General features: G+C 37.8%; 1 protein-coding gene and 1 long non-coding RNA gene across 2 annotated transcripts in view; one reads left to right on the forward strand and one right to left on the reverse strand.

The window, feature by feature from the left end:
- Window positions 1–27,937, reverse strand: part of LOC145457855 (uncharacterized) — a 383,081-nt gene that overhangs the window by 191,450 nt on the left and 163,694 nt on the right. The window lies entirely within an intron of this gene.
- Window positions 20,073–21,324, forward strand: LOC145434399 (uncharacterized). Its single transcript, XM_080311752.1, has one exon. It carries the CDS (start codon window positions 20,088–20,090, stop codon window positions 21,135–21,137), a length of 1,050 nt encoding a protein of 349 aa, XP_080167878.1. The 5' UTR covers window positions 20,073–20,087; the 3' UTR covers window positions 21,138–21,324.

Below are 27,937 nucleotides of genomic sequence, written 5' to 3' on the forward strand. Positions count from 1 at the left end.
AAGAGCCTACCGGGGCACCTATTGGCAACAATTGTACTCCTGGAGGGAAAAAGGTATCATAATAGGAATCTGTACAAGGTGTGATTTTAGAGGAGTTATCTCTGCCCTGGAACCAAATAAGGCAGATATAATCATCCAAGAAATAGTAATGACTACAGTAAGTGATTGGCAGTATGTGCGCAGTCCGTTGATACCATGCCGGGCCCAGGGGGGATGGATTAATCAGGATTGGTTTGAGCACTTATGGCCAGGGGGTGCTGTAATAGCCCATTCGTGCAACTTCTGGCCAGGAATGAATACCACTCTATGGGGTGATCTACCAACGACAAATTTCCCCCCCAGAGTAAAATGGATACAACCGTCTTTTCCAAATCTGGATCACAGTGTGTATGCTAATCATGGCAATCAGGGCATGAGGTGGAATAACCTTTTTGATGGTGTGCCGACTAGGTTTAGGGCATCTACATCAACATGGGTACCTTTTTCCAGGCCTATGTGGAAATACTTCCCCTCTCTTACTGCATCGGATGAAGCATGTAAAAATAGAATATCACATAACCAGGATTTGTGTCGCGACCCTGTGGGTGGACCCATTTTGAAGGCAGCCTTTTGGGACCATGTTCATTTTGATCCGGAGCTAAACTGACCACGCTTTCCAGGGGGTCCAATAGAAATTAAAGGTGAATTGGTATCAGGAAATACCGCACAACGGGGAACGCGTAGAAGGCGTAAAAGGTTCCTGTCCGGACTGATATGTTTAGTATTCGCTGTGATATCCACGATCGCCGTCGTTGCGACAGTTTCATCCCAGTTACATGAAGAGACGGTGGATCTTAGCCGACAAATAAATAATAGAATGACACAGGCCACGCAGAGGTCCACTGCACTAGGAAGGAAGATTAACGAACTCTCTCTACTGCAAACAGCTCAACGACAAAAACTGGATCAAACGATCGCTACCATGGAAGTAAGGGCATCACTAACAAATAAACGACTTGTACTAATGGAAAAGTACATTGAAAGAAACCGACAAATGATAGTACGACAAGCCACAGCATCTCTGACCTCTTTTCAGAACTATAAGGAAATGAGTGACGCCGAACTAGCCATCGACCGATTGGTTTTGGACGAATTGGCTAATTTAACTGGCAAGTTAATATTTGACTCCAGCAAAGTATATCTCACTAAAATCCGACAAGGAACATTGCGGATAAAAGAACATGCTCAGCAATTAACAGCCTATAGGGACTCTTACATCAATGAGACGAATGACATTGGTATGGAACTACGTGCTAATCGTATCAGTCTAGATCAAGCCCAACAGAATGTGGATTTGGGTTTACAAGTTTGGAGAGAAGATCTGAATAAGAGTGTGTACATGAACATTTCTGACTGGCGATATGAGAATATTACAGTGAAGCCTTTCGAATTTGTTGGAGGAGAAGAATTTATGAAGAACTTTGGCCAGACAATAGAAGAAATTTCACAAAATGCCGGCAGTTTGATAAAAACGATAGGAGATAGCACAGGAGATCTACTACAAGATGGACTTGGCTCGGTCGGTGGTATATTTAGTAAGGGATTGAGTGGTCTTTTTTCCGGATTGGGGTCCGTGTTAATGCCGGTGATTTTGATATTGGGGGCTGGGATCATCCTGTTTTGTTGCTGTCGTTATAGCAATCTCTGCTGTCCTAAGTTGAAATCTAAGGTACAAAGGCGGAACACGAATACTCAGTTGACAATGTACATATCATCGGTACCAACCTCCGTTAAAACAGCCAAATCGACAAGAATGTAGTGCACGCATATGTACTCAAAGATTTTACTTTTATAAAATTTAATTTTTTCATAAGTCCACAGATATACTAACTAATTTATAATAATATGAATCGTTACCTTAAAATATGGATGGTGCTGGCAATAACCTTAACACTACACCGAGGATATCTGCAAACTCAGGGCCAATTATTGCCCCTATCTGCCATGCGTGTGGTTCCCAGGATAGCATTTAATCTTACAGGATGGACAACGTTCCGGTATCAAGGTCTCAGATACATCCGCCTTAATCGACTATTCAAATTAAACGAGAGTTGGCCAATAGGTGAAACGGAAAATAATTTTCCAATATACGAAGAGACGCCCGAATTTGGTCCAACACGAGCTAGCCAAGATCGATTGTACAAGTTATTTGCACCCTCGGGGTCTGACAAGAGGTATTGGAACAATGTTAGACAATACGAAAGAGAATGCGGGTGCAATCGGAAACTATCAAGAATATCTCCCGATATTACGTTGGCAGCCTTTACCAGAACCACAACATATCGTCGAAAGAATAACTTTGGTTCAGTACATACATGGAAGTATGTAGTAGGAAGGGAAGCACACGGCACTATGGCTGTGCCAGGTCCGATCCTTCGGATGATCTCTCCTAATGCTACTCCACAAGTTACTATACACCAGCTGTTGACAGTTTACAAGTTATCAGTAATGAACCTCTTGGCACAATATGCAACAGTAACAGCAAGGTGTCAACAGCATTCGGAAGGAATCGAGGGGTGGAAGGTCGACAAAGGCGAATTTAGTGTATGCGTACTCGAAAATATTGGCGGGATGCGATGTATAGGATGTGCATATTATCCAGACAATCGGGCAGTGAATACACTGTCCAGAGACTTTGTGTTCATGGAAATAGATAACAGCATTAGAGGACCAGGAACAAGAATGCAGGAAACCTATTCTTACAGTCAATGGCCAGCGGGAGTCAAGCTACCCAGGCTACATCATGATATAATTTGGCTGAAAGCTCGCAACGAAACAGGCCCCAGGGAGAGGCCAGCAAACTTTGATGGTCATACTTGGTTTAGATTGAGGATTTACGCCCTTCGCGAACATCTAAATAATGATACTCAACGGATAATGGGGAAGAAAAATTTTCCGACTATGTTGCAAGGCAGCATAGAATGTGAACGCAAGAAAAATAAGAAGGTTTGTCGTAATTCAATAGGAAGTTTGAAGACGGCCTTGGCCTTTAAGGAAGTGTTATATGATCCATATACAAATCAATCCGTGTATGCAGATCATAGCAATGGTCGCTTACAAATTGCATCCCCAATACCTGCAGGTCAGGAATCTCCACTCAAAGTATGGCCTAAGAATCTACCCGATTGTAAGCAACCCGGTAGATTAGGCAACCTTATCCTGACTGCATCATTCAAAAGCAATGGGCAAAACACAAGGAATATTGACTATTATCTAGCCCGCCTAGGAATGTTTTACGTAGAAGTAACGAAAAGGCGTTTACGCCAGTTATCTTTGCCCATATATAAAATGCGAAAAAACCTGGGGAGGTTGGACAGGTCCATAACTGGTAAAGAGATGGAGTCTCTAAGTCAGGCGCTACGGTCAGCGTTGACACCTCAGAAACTGAGTAGGATAAATAAAGAGTTACTGAGCTATATGTCAACGCGCAAGCTCATAGAGGCGCAGCTTCATGATATACGGATGTTCCGACCTGGTGTGGCCTACAAAGCCATAATATGCGCTGGAATATTGGTGTATACGCCTTATGCCTATAATGACAATAACGAAGTCAGAACTAACTCTGAAATGCCATTAAGTACCGCGGAATCAATAACGACAAAGGCTGTAAGTTACGAAGGAACCACTCGAAAAGTGTCTCCTAGCTCCGTAATGCCACGAAGTAACGCGGAAGCAATAACGACAAGGACTGTAAGTTACGAGGGAACCACTCGAGAAGTGTCTCCTAGTAGCGAGACTGGTATATGGTTTAATTTCACTCCTGTTGTAACGACTCCAGAACCCACTGCGACAATGGTAAAAACCATAACAATTGCTGAGGAAAGTGTAAGAATGACGAATCAATACGATACTAACCACTATAACTACGATTATATAGAAGGTTATGACGAAGGATTTGACTATGCCGGTTATGACAATAATACTAGTTTTCAAGACTCTGGAAATTACTACTACAATTATTATGACGAAGACGTAGAATATGATGGTTCATTAACACGCAGGCCCATACCCGTAGCTTATACTACGAATTCCACAAATATTATTGAAACTACAATGGCGTTACCAATGATTGAAACTCCAACGTCGACCAAAAATACTCAATATACGATCGAGTTAACAACGGATACAACAATTTCCACGCCAAGAACGTCTGCACATGCGTTGGATAGCATTACGACCGCATTATCAACTACTACAATCACACCAAATACTAGAGAGTTGACATCGGCCATTGTTATTTCCGGAACGACTTCATCGACACCACTCCCAGCCATATTGACTACTGTGCAGTCCTCACGCGAAAATAACACTAGCCCAAGACCAATTGCATCTATTACTACATTCTTAACTGCAGTGAAAACTGTTAGTGAGCAAGAAAGACGCAGGACGAGTCCCACAAATATTTTCACAACTGTGGAATCGTCTACGGCTATATCAACACAGATGGACGCTCAGAAAAGCATGGGTATTGCTGCGACAGGAGTCACCTTTTCCAAAAGCGAGTTAGCAACACTTATACCAATGGGGAGCACTGCAAACTCAAGGTTACAATGGAATACCATGACTTATCAAACACCCACAAAAAACGGTGAAATGATAGGCTCCATATCAGTGCCAATAAAGAAAACGCCCCAGATTACGCAGACACCTGAGTCTTATATACAATTGAGTCGTCACACAAATCAACTCATGGAGACGACACCGCCAAGAGCGCATGTCAATGTGCTGTTTGATACAACCCAAGTAGCAACGACAGTCGAAACGCACCAAAATTTTGTCACCAGCAAGTCCCGCTCTAATACAGAACCAGATAATTTAAACAAAGAGCAAGACCTACAGGTAAAAACTAAATCAACATCAATGCTTTCATCAGGGGACTATCAGAGCGAACCCACATCAGTAAGTAAAAATGATGTGATCAGAAGTTGGAAGAGTACTTCCAATAGTGCACTTTCTTCAATTACACCCTCTATCGAAGAAGAAGGAAAAACTACACTCAGTATACCGCATACCTTACCTACGGCCAAATATGACAGACTGGACCGAATTACATTTGACTTCTATGGACGACTACACAATCTACAAGAAATGGAACAAGGATATGCAGCAGGTAAAAATATTGTTGATATTAACAATAGAAAGGATTTAGAAAAATCACTTAACAATCATGCCTTGATCTTTGCGGTTAGCGTAACAGCCATGGTAGAATGTATGTATTTATGTTATGCGAAATGCGGGAGAGTTGCAGCTAAAACTTATCTTAGAGAGGTTATTCGGCGGAATAACCAAAAGACGTATATTACAGCAGTAACATTGCATGAAAAACTGAGATAGATTGTGAAATAATTACTGAATTATTGTAAAGGTAGAAGTGAGGGTTGTTATGTGTTGTGTTGTGTTCGGTCCGTTTTTTACGGTTTAGAGTCCATGTGAAATTAACCATTAACCTAAATTTAATTCCGTTGAGATAACATAGTTTAAAAATCATGCTGTATTTGCTTATGGAAGCTTAAAAGTGTGCGGGATTTAAGAATGTACGAGGCAAATTCGCGGTATAAAAGATGCTTATGCAACGAATATCATTGCGAAACACATAATTGCGAAATTTTCGGATGGTATTGCTAAGCCAAATCAGGATTGAGTAATACATTACTTTGTAAAATATGGGAGCATATGGCGTGATCTTCGTAAGATGCAACCATAAATGACTGTGGGAATGTAAATTGCAATGGCATATTGACGCACAGGAAAATATAAAATTTAGCAGAAACGGCAAAATACGACCCCAATTGGTGGGTTGATCACGCCATTGCAAAACTCTTGCACAATAAGGCCACAAATGATGGTGGGAAAGGAAGCGCTACAGTGGAAAATTGACGAACAGGAAATATTTAACTACAGCAAAATGGTGAAATTTGACTGTAATGGGGGGCTTAATCATGCCGGAGTACGAAGGGTAGCGACAAAAATTTGCTTGATGAATGTTCGGATGTACGTCAGCCCCTGATTTACGAAAATAGCAAATTGCTCGTGGTGATGGGGGGCGGATGCAGGCATGTCAACGATCTTCCGCTCATAACTGAATATAACCCGAAGCGCAGGGACAGAAAATTCAGTTCACTCTACACAGAGCTGAAAGGCATGAAGAGCCTAGGAAGTTGGCAGGGTTTGAAAAAACGTTAACTGAGACTGATGACGAGTTGTTCAAATCTCATGAACAATCGCATTAGGACGTTATGTGAACGTTAGATAGAGTCTTTACTATACGAGACAATGACTCTAACAATTAATTGTCAGCTTGGTAATTGACCAAAGATATTATAACCGTTGTTAATGCGTGATGTTAACAGTTATATAAACCCACGCTATATAATTATAGACCAGGGGCTGGATCAGACTCAGCACGCAAAAACATCCAATCCAATAATCAGCCGTCACAAGATTAGGATCATTGTTTTATAATACTTGCCCTCCTCAGTGCTGCACTACTTGCAAAGAATGCGGTACTACTATGAGATAAGTTCTCTACATTGCACCATTATAATGTGACGTCATAGAACAAAGAGGATTGAAGATTATCTGGGCTGAATATAAAGCGTCAGTGCTGACCAATCGAGTGCCTCTTTGTAAACTAAAAAGAACCATACTTATAAACGAGTTCAATTGGGGGACGGGAGACATATTTGGCTCCATACTGGGCCTACCATATTGTGGAAATTTGAATAAGAGGACATAGGACAAGCCTATCTATACTGTTTTATGGCACACAGCCAGCCTGCACGGGGTGACTGACCCTAGATAAATTTCCAAAAGGCATGGTGCACCAAGACAACAAACCTGTAGTGTTTTTACCACAAGGATGAAAACGGCTAATATAATTCTGTCTCACTAATTGAATCGCCAATATTGTTGCGCTGAATATTACCTGGAGCATTGAATCAATAGGACGAAATGATATCATCTTCTCTGTTTCCGCATTAAATCAGGTGGCTACACTTGCATTGGGCTATGAACTGAGAAATGGACTGGCAGTTCTTATCGAGAATACGAATATCGCGGACTTCTAATTTTATAACTAACAAATAGGTATATAGCCATGCTCTCTTGCTACATTTTCAAATAACATTTGCTACTTTAGGCAAAGCAATTGGATATATGAGAGATAGGGATACATTTTAAACAAATCGATGTCTAGGAAAATTTCGACTTTACAAAAAGAAACTGATGCTCACTTTCCTATAAAGGGGAGAGAGAAAATCAACGTGGCATTCATAACTATGATATGAAACGTGATTATATTCACCTGCTTCACTGGTAACTCTAATATACAAAAATAAATCCTAAATACTCAGTACTAATTCAATATCGACGCTAAAAACTTGTCCGTAAAAATTAAAATGAGCCTTCGGAAATGCGAGGCGGTCGGATTTGATGACGAATATTTCACACGGAGCATATTGCAATAAAGAATACAATCCTGAAATCTATCTTTATCAAATGACCAATAATGTAAGGGACACTACATTGATTTTTTAGTAGTGTGTATACGCATGTGAGCAATAGTTTCGAACAATAAAAATTTTAAAAAAAAAATAAGCTAATATCACGAGGTTTGGAAGCCTGTATGGAATAGGGTATGACTCTTGCTTCACCTGGCTTAATGCCAGAGGTCGACTATTTTTCGTAAAGCAAGCTGCATCAATTATTGCATTCGTTCTGCGTAGCTGGAGTATAAATGCTTCATGTAGCGTACTGCACACTGCACGAAGTTGACAATAGTAACTAGACTACAAGAAATGCCAATGATCTCAAATTGTACGCTGCTATACATAGGTCCATGATCTCTCGAATCACTGGCCTCAAGCAACTTGATGTTATATGAATCGACTCGACATATCAGAAATATGAATTGACTTTTAATTCGGAGTAAAATTAGTTAACCAATTTCAAGTTATCAAATAATCAATGTATAAAAAGATCGTTGTATCTAGCATATGTTCGGATTGTTCATGCAACATTTATATGATCCATAAAAGCGACCAATCATCCAATGGTATTGCAGTTTATTTGGCATCCATTTGACATAGTGTCACGAACATATTGATTGCGGGTTAAGAAGTCGAAGTTAACAGCCAATGCTAGTGTAAGCTATAGTGTTTTATTCAATTTCATCATTATTGGCTGGTATAATAAACTGTGCAAGCAATACAGCGCATTATTTGTGGACTTATTTAACTCAATATATCTTCATCGGTTAAATACCAATGACCGCTCGATATGTATTGCAGAAAGATAGTAAAAGTACAATGATGTAATTACGTCTTATGACTGGTAAAAGCAATTCAATCCGAAACTTAGTTTGATTAGAGTCAACTTCACTAATCAGTTGACTTGACTCGATCAAAAACTGCAGTGACTCGAAATGACTCATGACTCGAAAGTTACAATATTGGATCAAGACATAACCAATCGGTGATTTTAATCAAAAGGTTTATTTTAGTTGCAAATATGGAAGGTGTTTCGACCCTGACTGACTACGACACTTCAGTTACTGCATGCACTACATTATGGCATTCATTTACGTCAAGCAGGGAATACCGCTTCGGGAATCTGACCTATTGCATAAATGGCTAGTTTGAAACATGTCTTTCAACTGTAGGTACTTTATAACATCTAACTAGAACAGTGAGTTAGGTTTACGACAAGAATAAATAACTTGTGATATTGCGACCAAACGAAATACAGTATCACATTTGAGACAACATCGTACACATACCTACCTCGGTGATAGCTGACCGTAAGCTGAGGGCAATCTTAACCTGGTACATCCATATATATTCCATTGGAAAGGTACGCCTTTTGTAAATTCTGGTATATCCCAAGAATTACGTTATCCCGGTTGAGAAACACTAACTTACAAGTTCAAAAAATTAACTATGCCTATATACACAACTCGCCTCGTCGGTCTCAACTTAACATTGCGTCAAAGTAATTCAGTAAGCAAGCGTTTGCCACAACGAAGACGAGTCGCAAAGATGATTTCCTGTACGGTCAAACTCATATTACGCTGCGGGCCGGATAATGGTAGAATAATAACAATTCTGCTCGAGACGCAAAGTGATTGATCCACTTCAATGCTTTAAGCTACTATGACTATAATATTGGAACCATTCTCAAAGCTCCCTTAGGTGAAGCATTACTGACATGGGCATGGTATCTAAATACTGTGTGACAAGAGCCACCCCCATTAATTGGTCCTTCTAGAATTTCTGACATGATGGAACAATATTTGGGGTGAATCTAGTTATGCGCATTCGTATTTCGGGTCATAGTGCGTTCCCATTAGCACAATAATGACCTGTATACTGAACATTGCCTTGTTTTTTTTAGTAACTAGGGCGTGCAAACGCTGGTTATGCGCGCTCGGCGACTTGATACGGGAGTTTAAAAGATCGCGACGAAATAATGAGATTGATTTTGATTTAATATTATGGTTTCTGTTTTCAAAATAATCTATCCGAACACGCTCGACAATACAATTCAGTACTAGTAGAAGTAATTTCGACGCCGCACTGACATATGCTATAGAAGTGAGGGGGATATTCCTATAATCTGGCTGCGAAATGCCGCGTACAACGAATTGATTTTGGCTCTAATTTAGTAAGATTGGACAACTTGACAATTCTGACATCAGACTTGTACGTCACCACGCGCAAAGTTCATCTTGGCATGTAAGCTGCAAGAAGTTTCAAGAACCTCATATCGTGGGCCACAATGCACAGTCTATTGTCGTTGACTTACCTATGAAGAAAATTTAATTTCGAATACATGGCGTGATACTGGATTAAGAAATAGGTAATCTAAACAAAACAGATATCAATTTCGATATGGAAAATATTTTAATCCTGGCTGACTGAGTCACTTTATTTGGTATAATTACTGCATTGCGTTTTACTAAGGTAGGGTAGGAAGCAGTGTTGGGATGACGAGTCAATTGGGAGAAATGTTTTGACTCGTGTCGCGAAGCAAAAATTTACGAGCCAATATCAGGTCATAGAATAAACGGTGTCAAATAGACCACTATAGCTTGTGTATACTCGAATTGTTTCCTCAGATCATAAATAAATTGACCGCAGATGAAACTATCACGACTTACGCTGTCATGGTAGTTATAAGGATTATTTTAGATAACAACATCTCTCTGTTTCATTAAAGGGCTCATTGCTTACGTTGTGCAGTGCGCACCCTTCTATATTTTGGTTGATAATGTCTGACTGTAGCATTTATCTTTACAATTACTCACGAATTTTACTTGCGCGTGATTGATACAACATCTTTTGGCGCGTATAATTAACTATATGTTTGTTATTTAATTCAATGTAGGTGCTAAAATTCAATTTGACTCGAGTCGATGCTTGACTCATGGCTTGACTTGGCCTGACTCGATTCAGGGTCAGCCATGACTCGAGATTACTGGTGACTCGAGGGAATTGATACCAACACTGGTAAGAAGTACTGCTTCAAGAATTCTGTGCTAAAAAAGGCATGTTCTTCAAAATTAATTATATTATCGAAAACTAAATAGAACCGTTGACTTGCCGCCGACGAGTAAATGAACAGGTGAAATATCACAATCGAAGGGTATAGAGTATCACATTAAAATAACATTATACCATGTTGCTCGCTCGTCAGTGTTTCAAACCATACTGAATCATAGACCTACCTTTGCGATATCTGGTCTTAGGCTCATTGTATTACCGATCTGGTACATCCCTATAAATCCTATTCGAAGGTTACACCGTGTTGTAAGTTCTGATACATCCTATAGTGTGCGGTAACCTTGGTGGAAGAGCTCTGGTCTATAATTCTAAAATCAACCTGTGCTTTTGCAAACGACTTGTCTTGTCTTATTCAAGTATAAACACTGAAGAACAATAAGACGACGCCAAGCTTGTACGATAGCAGGGCCGAGTCGCATAAATGACTTCCTGAATTAAAAGAACTCGTAATACATTGCAGTACCACTGTTATTGATCAATAACAATTATGTACGTTGTAACTATACGAGCTGTGAAATTGTAAATTCACTTTAAATATTTCAAGCTATGACGGACCTCGGCTTTGAAAATAAGAGTGCTTGCTAGTAGTTCTATAGTAGCATCGCCTATTTCAAAACTAGCACGCTGGTGAACCCTGCAATGTTAACATAAATACATTCAGGATGTCAGGACATGATCAAATTCACCAGAAATAGTTTTGTGGGTATAGTAAGCTGTGTAACGGGGGTTGTCTCGATTAATGGATCCCTCCGAAATATTGGAAATGATGGAACGATTACTAGAGGCAGTTCCAGTTATACGTATTCATTGATAAAGACAAAAATAACTTACATGATTTTTGGCACTAGGCAATTTTTTGATTAAATTACTGAGCTGAAATATTGAAATTACTGAGCTGAAATAAGACGTAGAAGGTATTGTCTCATATTATGTTTTAACTACCGTATATTTACTTATATGTAAGTACAATTGAGAGCAAAATGCAGAGTTTGTGCCCGTAACAGAGGTGATCAAACCGGTCGAATATTCCTAAAATAGAAGTAAGATTGGTCAGATTTAAATCTACTTAATTAAATAAATAGATTACAAAGTGTTACTGAGTAGAGCTTGAGCAAGGGTGGATGTTATTGCTGCGATGGCCATTAGCAAGTATGAAGAACAGGTATTTTGTTAAAAAGAGCTATTAGTGCATACCGACAGCTACAAGAGTACGTTTCAAGTATTATTGAAGACGGTGTATGAGTTATAGATACATAGGCAGCCTAAATGTTGTCCACTAATATTAGAAAATTGTGCAAAAATGATACTGACATGATACTGCTAGAATGGTTCTTTGGCTTCCGCGGATAGTGAAACCTACATTTTTGAGTTGTATTTTGATATAAGTGGTTACTCGAAACAGATTGGTTTTGTGAAAAAGATTATTAGTTCATTGATAGTGTGTTGGCATTGATGACACATGTTATTTAAAAACATAAAAACAGGTGCCGTTCTATAACAGCACAAAATAGCGTTATATGTAGCAGTGCGCGTTTGTTATTGTGTCTTCTAGAAGGGATAGTGTGTATGGACCAAGTTTAACCTGCCATGGTCAAAGTCTAGATGTGACCTTGTGGCAAATTGGTTGGCTGTAGGGTGCATTAAAACTTGACCATAAATCATCGGATCAAAATCAATCGGAAGGTGGCATTTAAAAATTGGTCACATTATATTGGAAAAATATGAAACAAGTTGTCATATTCGATGGCATAATTATGCGAATAAGAACATAGTTTTGTGAATCAAAATAATTGGAAGCGCGAAAATTGACCCATGGGCCCTCGGCGCCACTGCACTGCTGGGTTAAACTGAACAAATATGAATTTGATCGAAGTGGCGCAAATCTGAACTGTTTGCCATTTGACCATTTGCCTTGTGTTGTCTTTAACTACAGGTCTATAGCTTTGAAAATAAAAAACCAGTTGATATAACGTCCAAGTGGAATAGAACCGTAATAATAATTAGAGGTTAATGTCTAATTTGCATATATTTGGTGTAGTGCATGTGGTGATACCGTTGACGATGGACCAAAAGCAATAAAATATCTCAGGCGTGTGAAAGTAGCAACTTACTGATTAAAATATTCAGACAGACGGATATTCATTTATCAGTTAATTAAACTCAGAGATATAAAAGAACCAATTTTTGCCAGGTATGTTTGTTTTTGACCTTTACTGCCTGAAATAAGTAATAAATACACATAGAATCTTAAATGATGGGGTTCGCCTTGTTTTAGGGATGAAATTATGGGCATAGGTACGACAAAGGGACATGATAAATTGAGGAGCGATTATCGCCGCCAATACAGGTAGCTTACCATTAATTTGTAGATTATGTAATGACACTTGGTAGCTGAAAATGTCGGCTTTAACTGGTTGACTTTACACTGATATATCTATCAAAATAATGGTTGAATGATAGTTTATAATCAAACCGCCAACTCTCATAATTGAATAATGTGCTCCAAAAATTTTAACAGATGGAAAACTGAACGTATATTGGGTCATAAAGAGACTAAAGGGTAGGATGCTAGTTTGCATACAAAATAATATTTCCGTCTTTTACATTTTAAGGTTAAAAATTTTTTGAATCCAATTGAGATCGTTCATTTTGTTCATTTGAGCTGTGCGGGAAAACATAGTAACGACTGCATAATTAATCGGCAAAGTTGTACTTATAATTAAATTAAGGACAAACAGCAAATTTGCAGATACCACATTTATGGAATGCGTCAGCCATATCTGACTTTCCAAATTCATTGGTGGCAACGGGCACAATTTGTTCAGCTTTTGGGTGAGAATTACAGTGACATAAATATATAAACATTAACAATAAGTTTATCTGAACCGCAGGAACACGCACTAAATTTAACAATCCACGGTAACGAGTATAAAATGGTGCAAATCATTAGTATGCGTAATGGGTCATGAATAATTTGCCGCAGGCAACAGCGATGTTGCAAATTGGAAAATTGACGTTTCCAAAAAGATATCATTTCTAATTATAAGTAAATAAGGTTACTAGCTTTACACCTGTTGTCAGGGTCTATCAAGTACTTGTGAATGTCGGCCCTAAACCTATAAAAGCTCTAATCAGCTAATTGAAATTGATAATAACTTGAGGCGCTATGATCTAATTTATTTAGTTTATTCTAGATGTTTTGTCGTCTACTGGGGTCATTAACACCAGGCTGATATTGGTCTTACTTTTCCGAAACTATCGACTTATAGCTTGACCTACCGCTCGGATTTTGTGGGACACTGCTAACACGGCATAGCGGGTGATGAGAGGTTTTTAGTTGTCCAATATTCATAACAAACGAGAAAGTGCGCATCTAGTCAGTAATTCCTCAATTTGCGCGCAGAACAAAAGGGATACGAACCCGAAAGTTCGGCCTAATTTATTGGAATTGTCACGTGAACACTAAGCAAGTAGGCACATCCGAGTCTATTTGCGATTGATGGTGCTAGTTTGAAATTGTCAACCCTAAAGAAACAGCGCGCGCCATGCGTTGAAGCTCTATTTCATATACTGACAGTTCATGATTTTTTGGGTATTAGGCCGTGCCTACAATGGAAGTTGGCGACTTGGTGTTTTGATGAGATAGGAGGGATAAGGTTCAATGAAACTCTTTACTATATATAAAAGATTAAAAACAAATCACGCAGTAGTTAAAGGCCAGACATATGCTCCACGTAAGTCCTGGTCAGTCAGTCGGATATATAATGATCCATTACAACCTTAATAATACATTATTTCTACGGCCTGATTAATAGAAGTAACAACATCAATGGGTTAATATTAAATCCGCGAAATAATTGTGTTTAATAGTGGATGTACAGCCACAAACTAGATTGCAGCATAGTAAATTCTCACTCAAATTGAGGTATGAATGATTGATAACGGAATTTGATGACTTGTACTGCACGGTGCGATGTGTGGGCATCGGCTCCTGCGCAAATAGGTGTAATTTTGTTAAAAATCAGGTATATGAACTATATGATGGTGTTCAGATTGTAATTGCTATAAACCAGACTATAATTACGGCACTCTATGACCATCAATTGGGCGGATGGCTGGGCTCTAAAGGACCCAGAATCATTTCATGAACTAGTATTGATCGTGGATGGTGACTTTGGAAAATTAAAAAACTTTTTTCGAAAAATTTTCGTGTAGTGAATGGTTTCTAGCCGTCAAATATCTCGAATGCACTATAAATATAGCAACAAGCATGTCGTCATTTAACATTACTATGCCACAGTTTATCAACACTCGACAAAATAAATGGAGCCTTCCTGCTGGTTACTTGGAAAATTAATGACACATGGGCTTATTGCATTTCCACAGGCCTGGTATATATAAAGCCCAGTAACCACAATACATCTCCTTGTTGGTACAATTGTGGCCATGACAAGTGCTGATGCCATGGAGCCCTCTGTTCTAGATGAACAGATTTGGACCGGAAGGTGGATTGTTGTTATAAAAAATATAGATGAAATTCTCAAATCATGCCAACCAACGCCTAAAGCAGAAGATAGTGATACCGAAAAGGACGAAAATGAGGGGAATAAACAAGAAATTGACGAGGCAACCTTAGAAAGCTACTTCGAAAGGAACCCGTCGATCTGGGGAGATGATACAGACTCGGAATTAGATCTCACTGACTCGGATGAAAGTTCGAGTACCTTGTCTGGCTCTGGACATGACTCTGGACATGATGTTATAGAATCCTATCTTTTCCCAGATCATGAATTGAGACCTTATCCGAATTCCGAATCCAGTGATTTGACAGATTCGAATGAGAGTCTGAATACCATACCCGATACGGGTGGCGTCCCTGAGTGGGCTGATACTGACTCTGGAGTTAATAGTAGCGATTCCGATCTATCCTCAGATCATGAACAGTTACGATCTCTTGACGAGGCAACTCTCAGGCGCCTTGATAGAATGTTTTGGCGCCCCTGGAATAACGAGTAAATTTGGAAAACTATGCGATCAAAATGTACAAATTGATGTGATCAGCAAAATCTTAAATGTACATTAACAATGTTGCGACTGTTACAAGATATGTTATGTTTTCTGTGCCTCATAGTGAAACAATTACATACTGTGGACGATTGTTTTTTTGTTTGTAACTATGGAATGATGACAGGTTAGTCAGCAGATTTTAAGAGAGAAAGAACAATTAGGCTGGTATGTGATACAAAATAAAAGTTTGGTTTAGTCAAGGCTGGCCAACCTTTTTTTAGCCTAAGGGCCACATTAAATTGAAGAAATACTGCGCAGGCCACTACCGCGCGAAGCGCTAAAAGCTTTTGAAATTTCTAGACCAAGTATATTGTAACTTGACTGTGTTGAGGATTGCCGTATATCATTAGGCTGAGTTTACGCGGAGCGGGCTATGCGGCGCATGGCCATATCGATAACGTAAGCTGCGACCAACATGCGTCAGTCTTTCCGTGCTTAGGATTCATAGTCAGCGATGTTACTGCGAATGCAAACGCAAGGTCACACATGTTCAACGACACTTTTTCCCTTAATTGCGAATATAGTTAGGCTCAATAATAAAAAAAAATAAAAAAAAAATAAAAAATTGGCCGTTTTTCCAGGGTCACAAAATGGAAATTAATTAGCCGGCCCTGAGTTAAGACAATTAAGAATTGTTAGATTGACAAGTGGCCAAAGATGACACCTTTCTTTACCTGGTAAAGGAATAATTAACCCCAAATAGGACTAATAAAGAGTTAGCAAAATTCAGTGTTGGGAATATCATTACCGATATCTTACAATAATCTCGGCTGAAAGAAACATTATTATTTTTTGTTAAGGTGTAAAAATAACACGGTGTCTTAAATTAAAGAATGTCTGCCTCAATAACTAAAGAACAATTATGGGAGCTATCAATTGAAAATATCGAACTATGGTATGAGGTACTTCGAGGGGTGAAAAAGACAGAGAGATTACAACGATGGAATGATTTTTTCAAGGACATTAAGAATAACACTAGACATTATGCGGAGACCTTCTTCGAAGGAATGGGAGCAAGTAATGAAAAGGTTAAAGAGTGGCCATGGCGAAATGACTATCGGAGAAAACACGTAAAAAATCGAAAGGTAGCAAAAGTAAAACCATATTCACAAAGAAAACCTGCCTCAAACAAACAGAATAGAAGGGAAGAAATAGAGACCAGCTCCTTAACATCAACAAGTAGTCCTTTCTTGACGTCCTTACTGACGCCACCTTCAACGAGCCACGACTTGCCGCATAATAGCAATGTTATGTCAGATGGGACGTATACATCGTTTGGTAGTATCATGTTTCGGCAACAGCCACCTACTGCTCAACTTCAACCTACAACAGCATATCATGATGATGGTTAGATAAATTCTAGCATATTGTTTGACTCACATGATTGGTGAGGTTGTATGAATAAAAGTTGAGCTAATGTATTTTCTCTGTTTTACATTGATTTACAATATGAACCAATCTATTGAGAGTTGTATGAATAAAAAGGAAACATTCTGTATTCTAGAGTTATAAATAGTGAACTAATTGAAGAAAGAAATGTGCTACGGGCTATTGTGCGACCCTAATACGGATCACAAGGTTGTCTACGAGTGGGCAATGCAGTTCGATCTTACGCAAAGGCAGCAGATAGTAATGGAAACCATAAAAACTGCGCCGGTTCGGGATCGTTTGATGAGTCTCTTGTTCGGCACTTGTGAGCGGGACAATCCAAGGGTACAATATTGGCAACAATGTATGTACACCAAGGAGGACTGGACAAAAATAGGAAAGCCTTTTCACCCGGTTGGGAGCGGTGAATGTAAACAATGTTACCTTATGAGACACGTAAAACCGTATTTCAAGAATACCGGGCAGATTTTGGAACTTATGACATTATGCCATGATTATTTAAAAGAAGCTTGTAGTATGCACAAAGGACTAGATCAAAACACCGAAAGAGATAAAGGACATATAGTGCTTTATGTGTTATATCCAGAAGCGATAATAACCGCCATAGCTCTCCTGTTGCAACAATATCGGGGGGAAAAAAACATGCGAACATTTTGTTTTACGAGATGTCGGATGGACGCAGAATTTGAGTTTCTATTTGGGGGAAATCTAGAACAATGGAGATTTACATACGGGTCCACGAGCACGTTTGGTTATTTGGGAGGCGTTTTTATTCTACCGATTGACCAAGTGTCGGAATCAACCTTTAAAAACTCGTTAAAAAAAGAGGGAGACAAACAAATAGTCAAAAACACCAATTCGGAAACTACCTTGATGTTTGATATTGAATCTTCAACCAGTAGAGACAGTAGGTTTCCAAACAGACCAGAGGCTCCGACCCGAATGGTAGCTTTACGGAGACCCAGTGTAGATGGATCCCATGCTGCCTCTAGTGGTAATATGGGCTGATTCCAAAATAAGCTACTATTAGTTTGATCTAGAAATTGTATTGATTGATCTGGACTTTTAGGGCTAGCCTAAAAGATAAGCCATGATAACTGAATTATTTAGGGCTGACCGGTGGTGGTTTAGGACAACTTATCAATTCGGCACTACTACCAAAAGGTCAAACTTAACGGAAAAAGTATAGAAGCCGGTTATAGTGAAACTTGAGATTAGCAAAAGTAGAAACTATATACCTGTATTTTACGATATATATATACTCAGTTATTAATACAGTTTCCCTTTTTATTAAATGATTTCGATACATTGATCAATCGCTGGGATAATTCCCACCACCACCTCCCCTAGAATAACATCCCGGGGACTATGAGAACTTGATACTTGAATGCAAGATCGACCTATCTTTATTGCCAAAACTTTTTAAATTCGAAAAGAACTTGTTATTGTAAATTATGAAAAACTGCACGTTTTTTGTTTACTGTTATATTGAATGTTATGTACGTATTTTCGGCTGCAATTTTCGTGTTGAAATTTAGTCTGTAATGGCCCCAGACCACCTACCCTATCACAAATCACCTCGTGTTCATACTTAAATGTTATGCTAATCGAATTATATTTTATAAAGGCTGACGTGAGCGTAATCTTTTCTGTTTTGCCCACAATTGTCGCTCTGCCAAGATCTTTTTGTATGAGCCTCACACCAAATTGCTGCTAATTGAGTTATTGCTGTTATTACAATTTTATTTGATTATGTAATAGTTTTGTAAAGTAGTCTTTTGAAAATTACTCACATTCCTGTCTCATGGCACCCTTCCTCTAATGGTCTCTATGAGACGAAGTTGTATATTACTTGTATAATTGACCCTTGAATTAATTAGTTTCGCCGTCCAGAGAAACTCGTGTCAAAACATGTCTTATGGAAGGGAAGGCAGGGATGATGATTAATATTACTTTTTAATAATGTTTTAATTGATATGTTGTATAACTTTTCCCACTAAAAAAAATCTTCAAAATGATGAAATATCGGAATTTGTTTATAAGTTATAAAAATTAATAAAAATGACTGTCAAAACCAAAAGAGAAAAGCCATATTCTAAGAAAATCTTCAAAGGAAAAAATTATATAAATAAAAACCAGAAGAAAAATTTACAAAATAATAAAATCCCTTGTGGGGGGGAGAGAATTATTGCCTAATAAGTACTGGGTGATTAATAAATGAATAAATGTCTTTATGAGTATGGAGGATACTTTATATAAGTGCTGAATGAAAATTAAAGGCATTATATGAATCTTGAAAATTGCTATACCGAGAAAATGGAAAATTGTACATATTTTTAAGGTATTAATAAAAAATAAAAATAAAAGGAATGTTGGAATTTGATTATATTGAAGGTTACGATCCATCGAATTGGTGTCTTTTGTACGATGTATATGATGAATTGGATCTATTGAATCTGAAAGAATATAACAGCGAATATGAGAGATACCAGTTAAAAGAAAGAATATGGGAATTGCTTACGGACCGAGTTGATTGGGTTAAACAAACAGACAATGGCCTAGCAGAGGCAGCCCTAGATGAGGAAATAACCCCAGAAATTTTTGATATATTCAATCGTGTGGTAGAAGAGATATTTGAAATAAGAGCGAAAGAATACACCTCTTTTGGAAGAAGAGTCATGTTGTATGAATTGATTAGAGGACTTGTGATGAAACTTACAAACACTAATATAACAAAGGATGTGTACCAGGAGAGAGAATATTGTAAAGATCCGCCACATATGGAACAATGGAATTGTCAAAATAATTTGGGAATAAAAGGCTATTCAAGTTCAATACATTGGCGAACAAAAAGGATAAGGCGAATAGAAATACATCCTTACCCCTACGAAAGGGAAAGTGTGAACATTGACTTTATAATACCGGAACAATCATGAACAATCATGAGTAATGACAACGAATGTAAATAAGATTTTGACTTACAAAGGGCACATTTTCCAAAGGTATAGAGTAACAAAGTGGGTTATCTAATTCATGAGTAAAATGAACCGAGTGGAACTACTAGTATTATGGCTGGGTATGTGTAATGCTATTTATCCGGAAACAATAGAACAAAAGAAGTGTACAACAGATGAAAGACGAACCATGTTATACCCGGAATGCATGCAAGGAAGCAATTTGGTACTTTGGTGTGACCATTCGAGCTATACAAGAATTCCGGATCCTGATAAGATATACCTGGCAAAATCTTGTCGGAACACAGAAAAGATATTCATCAACGACAGCTGCCTACGGGAAATAACCAAAGAACAATTGGAAAAATATAAAGACATAGAGGTGTTACATTGTGGTTGGAATAAAATCCAAATACTACAAGGAGGTGCCTTCTGCAAAAATGAAAAACTCAGGGAAATAAACTTGATGCGAAACTACATCACACAAATTGAAAAGGAAAGCTTTTCAGGCTTACACCAACTCGATAGTTTGTATTTAAGCAGTAATTTACTGGCAGAGATAGAAGGATCGATATTTTCAAGCCTGGAAAACCTAAAAAGACTATATTTGGATAACAATGTCATAAAGAGACTAAAGAACGGAACATTCAATCATCTGCGTCGTTTAAGAATACTGGATTTATCAAGAAACGCAATAAACGTTATAGAAGAAGGGGCGTTCAAAGGACTGAGGAAACTGGAAACTTTACATTTGGATGAAAATAGACTGGTTGAATTTGATATGACAATACTCGAATCTTTATGTAATTTAGAGAGATTAACGTTGTACTATAATAACTTACGATATTTTTCTCTGTCCTCCAACATCTCGTTCAAATATCTACATACTATTGATCTTAGTTATAATCATGTTCAATTTCTTAGTGATTCCCTATTGAAAAAATTACCAGATTTGGAGGTTTTAAAATTAAAAAGAAATAATAATGAAACGTCTACCAAAAGACCCTACGTGCGTAAACAATCGAGATTATATTATGCTGAGATGAAAAGTTTATCCCATTGTGTGACTATACATTCAAAAGGTGCATTTGCCTTTATTGTTTGGCTAGTCACTATCGACCTGATGTAATTTGAAGAAAATGTGGAATTTCGAGGTATTGATTTAGTATTGTCCTCTGTTCAACTAGTAATAGATGTTTAATATATTAGAATACGGTAAAAAAATTACTAAAAGTATCAAAATGTGTTTGGGATTGCGTTGTGATGATCCAGATATACAACATACGACGTGGATACCCCAAAAAGAAACACTAATAGACAACGGATTAAAGTCGCTGAAGTTTCTGTTGACAACATATTCACTGACGGATCACTTATGTGATATAATGTACGACGAATTAAATCCACGACTACTATATTGGAAACAAAAGTATGGTGTCACAACATGCAACAATCATTGGCTTGGGAAACATCTGGTTGAAAATGAGTGGGAAGAAATTTATACAGGAAGCATTTACCCTGAAAAACCTATACAAATGGCTTTTGCAGAAATTTGCATAAACTGGGTAACAATTTTAAAGAGAGTAAATCCTGAAATAAGGGAATTTCTAAAAAAGGGAGATTCTGAAAGAGATCTCATAATGTGGATAATCTTTCCGGAAGTTCAAATTTATGCATTGGCAAAGACGCAGGAAATATCATTAAAGGAAGCCGATTGTAGATTTATGACTTTGAAAGTACCTGCATGAAACTTAACTTTCCGATGTTTATGTATACAGAAACTACTTTTAAAAAGACAATTAAGTTTTAAATAAATATGAAGACTAAAGAACCCAGAAAAAGAAGAAATCTATTCAATCTTGCTCGATGTGGTATAATATCAAGTGAACGAAAATGTATAAAGTTTTTGCGATCACGGAAACTCCTTGTTCAAAAGGCAACATGTTTTAAATGTGGACAACAAATGAATGAAGAAAAATGCAAAAGAACTATGGATGGATATAGATGGAGGTGTCTGGTTTCAAAGTGCCGGACTACCACGTCCATAAGGAAAAGATCGCTATTTGAAGGAAGCAAAATAAGACTCACCCAACTTGTAATGATGATTTATCTTTGGACCATAGATGCATCTCAACGACAAATAGCTTTTGAAGCACACGTCAGCAAGAGAACAATGGTGAATTGGACCAAGAAACTTCGTAAGATATGCTCTGGGGAGATGGAAAGAAGAGGTACTCTAATAGGGGGAATCTCACAAGGTAAATCACATGTAATTCAAATTGATGAGACGTTTGTGGCCAAAAGAAAATTTAATCGTGGAAGAATAATACGCCAACGCTGGGTTTTGGCTGGAATAGATATGAAAACGCGAGAAATGTTTGCAGAATTGGTACCTGAAGAAGGGAGAAAAACCTCTGTATTATCAGAAATAATTATGAAACACGTAAAAGAGGGATCCACTATATGGACTGATTCATTTGCCAGTTACCGCAAGTTGGAAAGCCTGGGAATGAATTATAAACATTCAATAGTTAATCATGATCGCGAATTTGTCACCCCAGAAGGCATAAATACACAATTGATCGAGGTGTCTTGGAATTTTTTCAAAGCTGCTATTAGAAGACTGAATGGGGTATCAAGATCACATATTCCCCATTACTTACAGGAGTGGCTCTGGAAAAGAAGGGTGGCCTTGGAGGAAAGGTTTCAACTATTTTTGGAGATAATGGCCCTTGATCCTAACTTTAGGTCATTGGAACATTAAAACAATGTTGTCACTATGACCAGTATCATTCGATATAAGTGATTTGAATCTTTTGGGAAACAATATAGGCGTAGATGAGTATACTAGTGTTATAATCCACATGTTTATAAAGCTATGAAATGTTTCTATTTAAGTACATATATGAGTGAGAATTATAGAATAAGCATATTATTTTGTTATTGTGTCACAGTGGGATAATGTATTTATATGAAATAAGGAGTCATAATGCGACTATTTTTCAAAACCTACTGACACAACTGGATGAGGTTGAACTAACAAAAAAACCTAAATTTCTCAGCGTCCTGATGAATGTGCTCAAGTCTTTTTTTGAAAAGGAACAAAATTGGTATAAGAGACCGAAAGCATGTGATGGTGATGAATCTTGTGCTTGGACGTCAGAAGAAGACACAGACAAAGATTCAAGCCCAGATGAATTATATGAAACAGACTCCGAAGACTCCCAAGATTCTGCCATAGTGAAAAATTCATCTCAACAACAACGTGTAATAGTATGGAAAGAGCAGACGATACAGCCTGATGAAAATTCATGGACTATAATTACGGAAACACTATTGGGAGTAATCAGAAGAATACCACCCTCAGGAATAAGGCGAGTAGTATATGAAGTCATACGAGGAGTAGTAATGAAATATACCAGAATTTGGATATGCATAACTAATCTTGATTATGTGGAAAGTGCCAACTCCAAATGGTCATGGCACAGCCAAAAGAATTTGGGGGTAAAAGGATATTTGGCATTGGATTATGAAACAACTGCTATGGAAGGATATATATATATTTACTCAAAAAGAGTGAATAGAGAAACTGAGTCGATGAGACAATATCTGGAAAATTTTTATCATCTTGCTCATAATCCACATTATTAATGAGTAGGTTAAAACGCCTAAGCTATGGAATTAATGGAATCAATGTTAATTGTGAAAGTGATAAAATCCGTTATTAATGGGATAAATTTAAGATTGTGGAAAATTGAAATTCGATACATTGAAACTATTGTTATTAACATTTGTTGTTGCATGAAATTTTAATGGTCTTTGTTTTTCATTTAAGAACAGAATGTTTATGTGTTAATACTAGAATATTGGATTGGTATGATTGTATTTAACCATTTTGATTGGTATTACTGATTGCCTGTTCTGTCAAAAGCCATTATACCAAGAAGCAATCAATTTGAAACTATGGGCATTCTGATGAAAAGAGATCGTGATCCTCCTGGACATAATTGCATTTATATTCCACCTGGAGATCACCGGGTTGAGCATTACAGACTTGCAACGTTCAAACATTTTCCGAAAGAAATTCCTGTGATACCGAGTTATCTAGCCGCTGCTGGTTTCTATTGGACAGGATTTCAAGATAGAGTAAGATGTTACTGCTGTGGCGTATCTGTGGAAAAATGGGTCACTGGAGATGATGCCTTTGATGACAAGTGGCATAAATCTACTTGTGACATGGTGACCGGACAACATGGTTATAACTTGCCTATTTCAAATTGCTCAAGGAGGCTCCTTTTTGAACAAATTAGGTGCCACCTTAACTTTACTACAAGAAGTCAGCAAACTAATCGGAATGTGCAAAAACCGACTATTAAAGAGGAAAAATGTCCATTACCGCAAACCGTGTTTGCGAACATTTGTGACCAAGAACATGAGACTTCATTGCGATCAGCAAATTTGAGAAGTGAACTAGAGAGAAGAAGAACCTTTGACAAATGGCCTTCCTATCCTGCTCCATATTTGGTTGGGGAATTGGCAAAACAGGGATTTTTCTACCTAGGAAACCTTGACAGAGCGCAATGTTTTTCATGCTCAGGAGTACTGAGAAATTGGGCACCCACTGATAATGTTCTTGAACAACATAAAAGACATTTTATGCAAAAAAATGCAAAATGGCAAATAACGAGTATGCGGGAAACATGTCCTTGACAGACTCCGAGAGAAATCAGGCAGATAATGAACTTAAAATAAAAATTGAAAGGTTAACTGCTAATAGGGGAGAACCTCCGGATCCATCGCCAGAAGAACAACTCCAGTTGGTGGAAAGATTCCCTTGCCTTTACCCGATAAATTTGCATATGACATCGTTACAGCAAAGAATATCTTCGTTTAATGAAAAATGGCCCAGGATCCTCGCAACAGCGGAACAATTGGCTAAAGCGGGTATGTATTATCTAGGGGATTCGGACAGAGCGAAATGCTTTTACTGCAATGGAGGACTACAAAACTGGAACTACAATGATGAGCCGTGGACAGAGCATGCAAAGTGGTTTCCTGGTTGTGAATATGTTTTGCAAATGAAAGGTATTAATTTCGTTTTACGACTAAGAGATGAACATCCCAATCTCAATCGACCATCGATAAGAAATGCAATATGTCTTGATGCACCACGAGAAGAGATACGAAGGAACCATAATCGACCAAGGTTATCTGGACAATACATAAACAGGATGCAATTGGAAGACATGGGATTCACGAGAGATCAAATAGAAGGAACTATAAATAGACAAATTAATGATCATTTCTCTACTGGTGACATAATCCAAGATTTACTGGAGACAGTGGATACAATCTCCACGAGTCCAATAAAAACAACACAACAACAAGTTCCCAGTATGTCTGAAAATAAGCATGAAGTGAACAACAACAAAGAAACGAAAGAGGCAGCAGTTGCAGAAACAATGTCGGTGGATGAAATCGCGCAAAGTTTAAAAGAAATACAAGAGGTGGTGCTTTGCAAAAATTGCAAGAGAAACAAAAGTGAAATTACTTTCATACCTTGTGGGCATTTATGTAGTTGTGAAAGATGTGCAACAAACTCTGAGCGATGCAACATTTGTGGTGAAACAATACTGGAAAAGATAAAGGTGTATAGAGCTTGATGGAGCAGGCAGGACTATTATTTTGTGGCATGAATGCTCTTGATGCATATGTATAATACATGATGTTACTAGTTACTTTTGCGCGTATGAATCAATTATTCGTAAAATTGAACATATGATTTTAACGTACTTTATTCTGTATTAAGATGACTAGAGTATTAGAGAATTGGGAAATTACGCTAGCCAAGAAACAAATTAATGAATACTATGATGAATTTGAACAGGAATACCATCATCAAAATTTTGAGATATGGAAAAATACCCCAAAGGAAAAATTCAAACAATTAATAAAGAAATACCTTCATCATTGTTTTGCGAATGTGACAGAAAAACTTTTTGATAAGCTTTATGACGCACATAGCGATATTGCTCGCGTTTTTGTTACAAAAGATTTTGATCTGGCCCAATATACATGGTTTGGACTTGTTCTAAAACTACATCCGGCTCATAAATATCTACCAGAAGAATTTCTGGATGAAAGATTACCACAGATGGAATTGCAAGATTCTACAACATTACTTCTAAATGCTCGAGAATTTGAAACTGTTGCTATTCCAATTTTAGAAGACGCTTTTTCCAAAATTGTTATACTGCACGATTAAGAGGAATGTCTCGAAGAACCATAAGTAACCAGGAATTATTGCAAATGGGACATGAATCTGCAGTGTGCGACTTGAAATATTATTTTGACATGTTCTGTAAATACTATGAAGAAGATGTGGAAATTTCCGACAGATGGCAAAGATGGGCTATGACAAGACCCAATGACATTGTCAGAATGCTGACGCTGTATGTTGACAAAGTTTACGGAAGTGCCTTATCTCCTCAAGGCAAGGCTCTGGGATATCACGACGCTATTAAAGAACATAATCGGATTGCAATTATTACATTGGGAAACTATAAGGAAGCCAAATTCCTTTGGTACCAACATATTGTTCGTATGCATCCCATGAAGGAAAACGTTTCAGAACAATGGATAAAAGAATGTTTGAAAGATGATTAACTAAAATTATGTATGTATTGCCTCGAATTTTCCACTACATCAATGAGTCGCATAGAATATTTCGTATAAAAAACCCTAATTTATGTAATTATGTTGGCTTGCTGATTAAGACTTGATGAATGTTTAATGGTGTTTGGGTTTTTTGTGTAAGGAATTTTAAGACATTAGGAATTTATTTGATTTTTAATCGTGACATGTTGGAAGTCAATTATGAAAAGTATGAATATGTGCCCAAAGACCCACAGAAGAAAGAATTGAACCGAAAAAAGTTCAGACCGTGTCCATATCCTACGATACCTGACAGCAGAGTTGCCTGGCTAAGGATGGGAATTGTACATGAACGAATAAAAGAAAGGATCGAGAACTTTCCGACTATGACAGCCAATGACATGGAATACGTATTGAAGGATTTTCTTGTTTGGCTATACCGGGACCATGAGGTGGTGGAACAATTGGAATGCGCCAGGAAGGTACTGAAGCGCATTGTGGAAGAAAACTTTGGAGAAAGTCCTGCATACTATTTGTATGTATTTCTACGATATGTGTTGGCTATAGCTAATGTTGACGAAGATTGGAACATTACTAGCAGAACTATTGCCGGCTTTTCACGAAATATGTATGTTATGGATAAACGACTGAATTGGTAATGTTTCCCTTTCTTTTTATGTGTGTAAGTCTTACCGAATAATATAGAATCTACACCGAATGGCAAAGCATAGATTACATTTTGAAAGGCGAAAAATCACTCAAGAAATTCAAACGAACCCTTTAATTTTACAAGCGGGGCCATTGGACGAATCGGATATCTATGTTTGGCAAGCACTTTTGCGCGGACCATCAAAGACACCATATGAAAGGGGAACATTCCTTCTGAGAGTTGAATTTCCAACGGAATATCCATTCAAACCTCCGAAGATTAAATTCGAGACCAAAATTTTCCATCCGAATATAAGCCGTAAGGGTACCATATGCATTGACATTCTTGCAAATGAATGGTCACCTGCTTTAACGTTGGGAAAAGTATTGGTCTCGATTTCGTCATTATTGGCTTCCCCTAACCCAGAAGATCCAATGGATGTTGAGAGTGCCAGACTGTATCGGGATGACTACGAAAGTTATCAAAAGAAGGCAATAAACTGGACTGATATGTATGCTAAGTAAATTGCTATGTACCTAATACGCTTATCACAATTATTGAATATTTTGGGAGTGTAATTATACTTATATGTGTTAAAAATGTTAGTAAGGAAAGTTTCCGGTCCA

The sequence above is a fragment of the Botryllus schlosseri genome, chromosome 2 (assembly GCF_051294905.1).
Source record: "Botryllus schlosseri isolate E-star chromosome 2, Bs_hap1, whole genome shotgun sequence".
Classification (NCBI taxonomy): domain Eukaryota; kingdom Metazoa; phylum Chordata; class Ascidiacea; order Stolidobranchia; family Styelidae; genus Botryllus; species Botryllus schlosseri.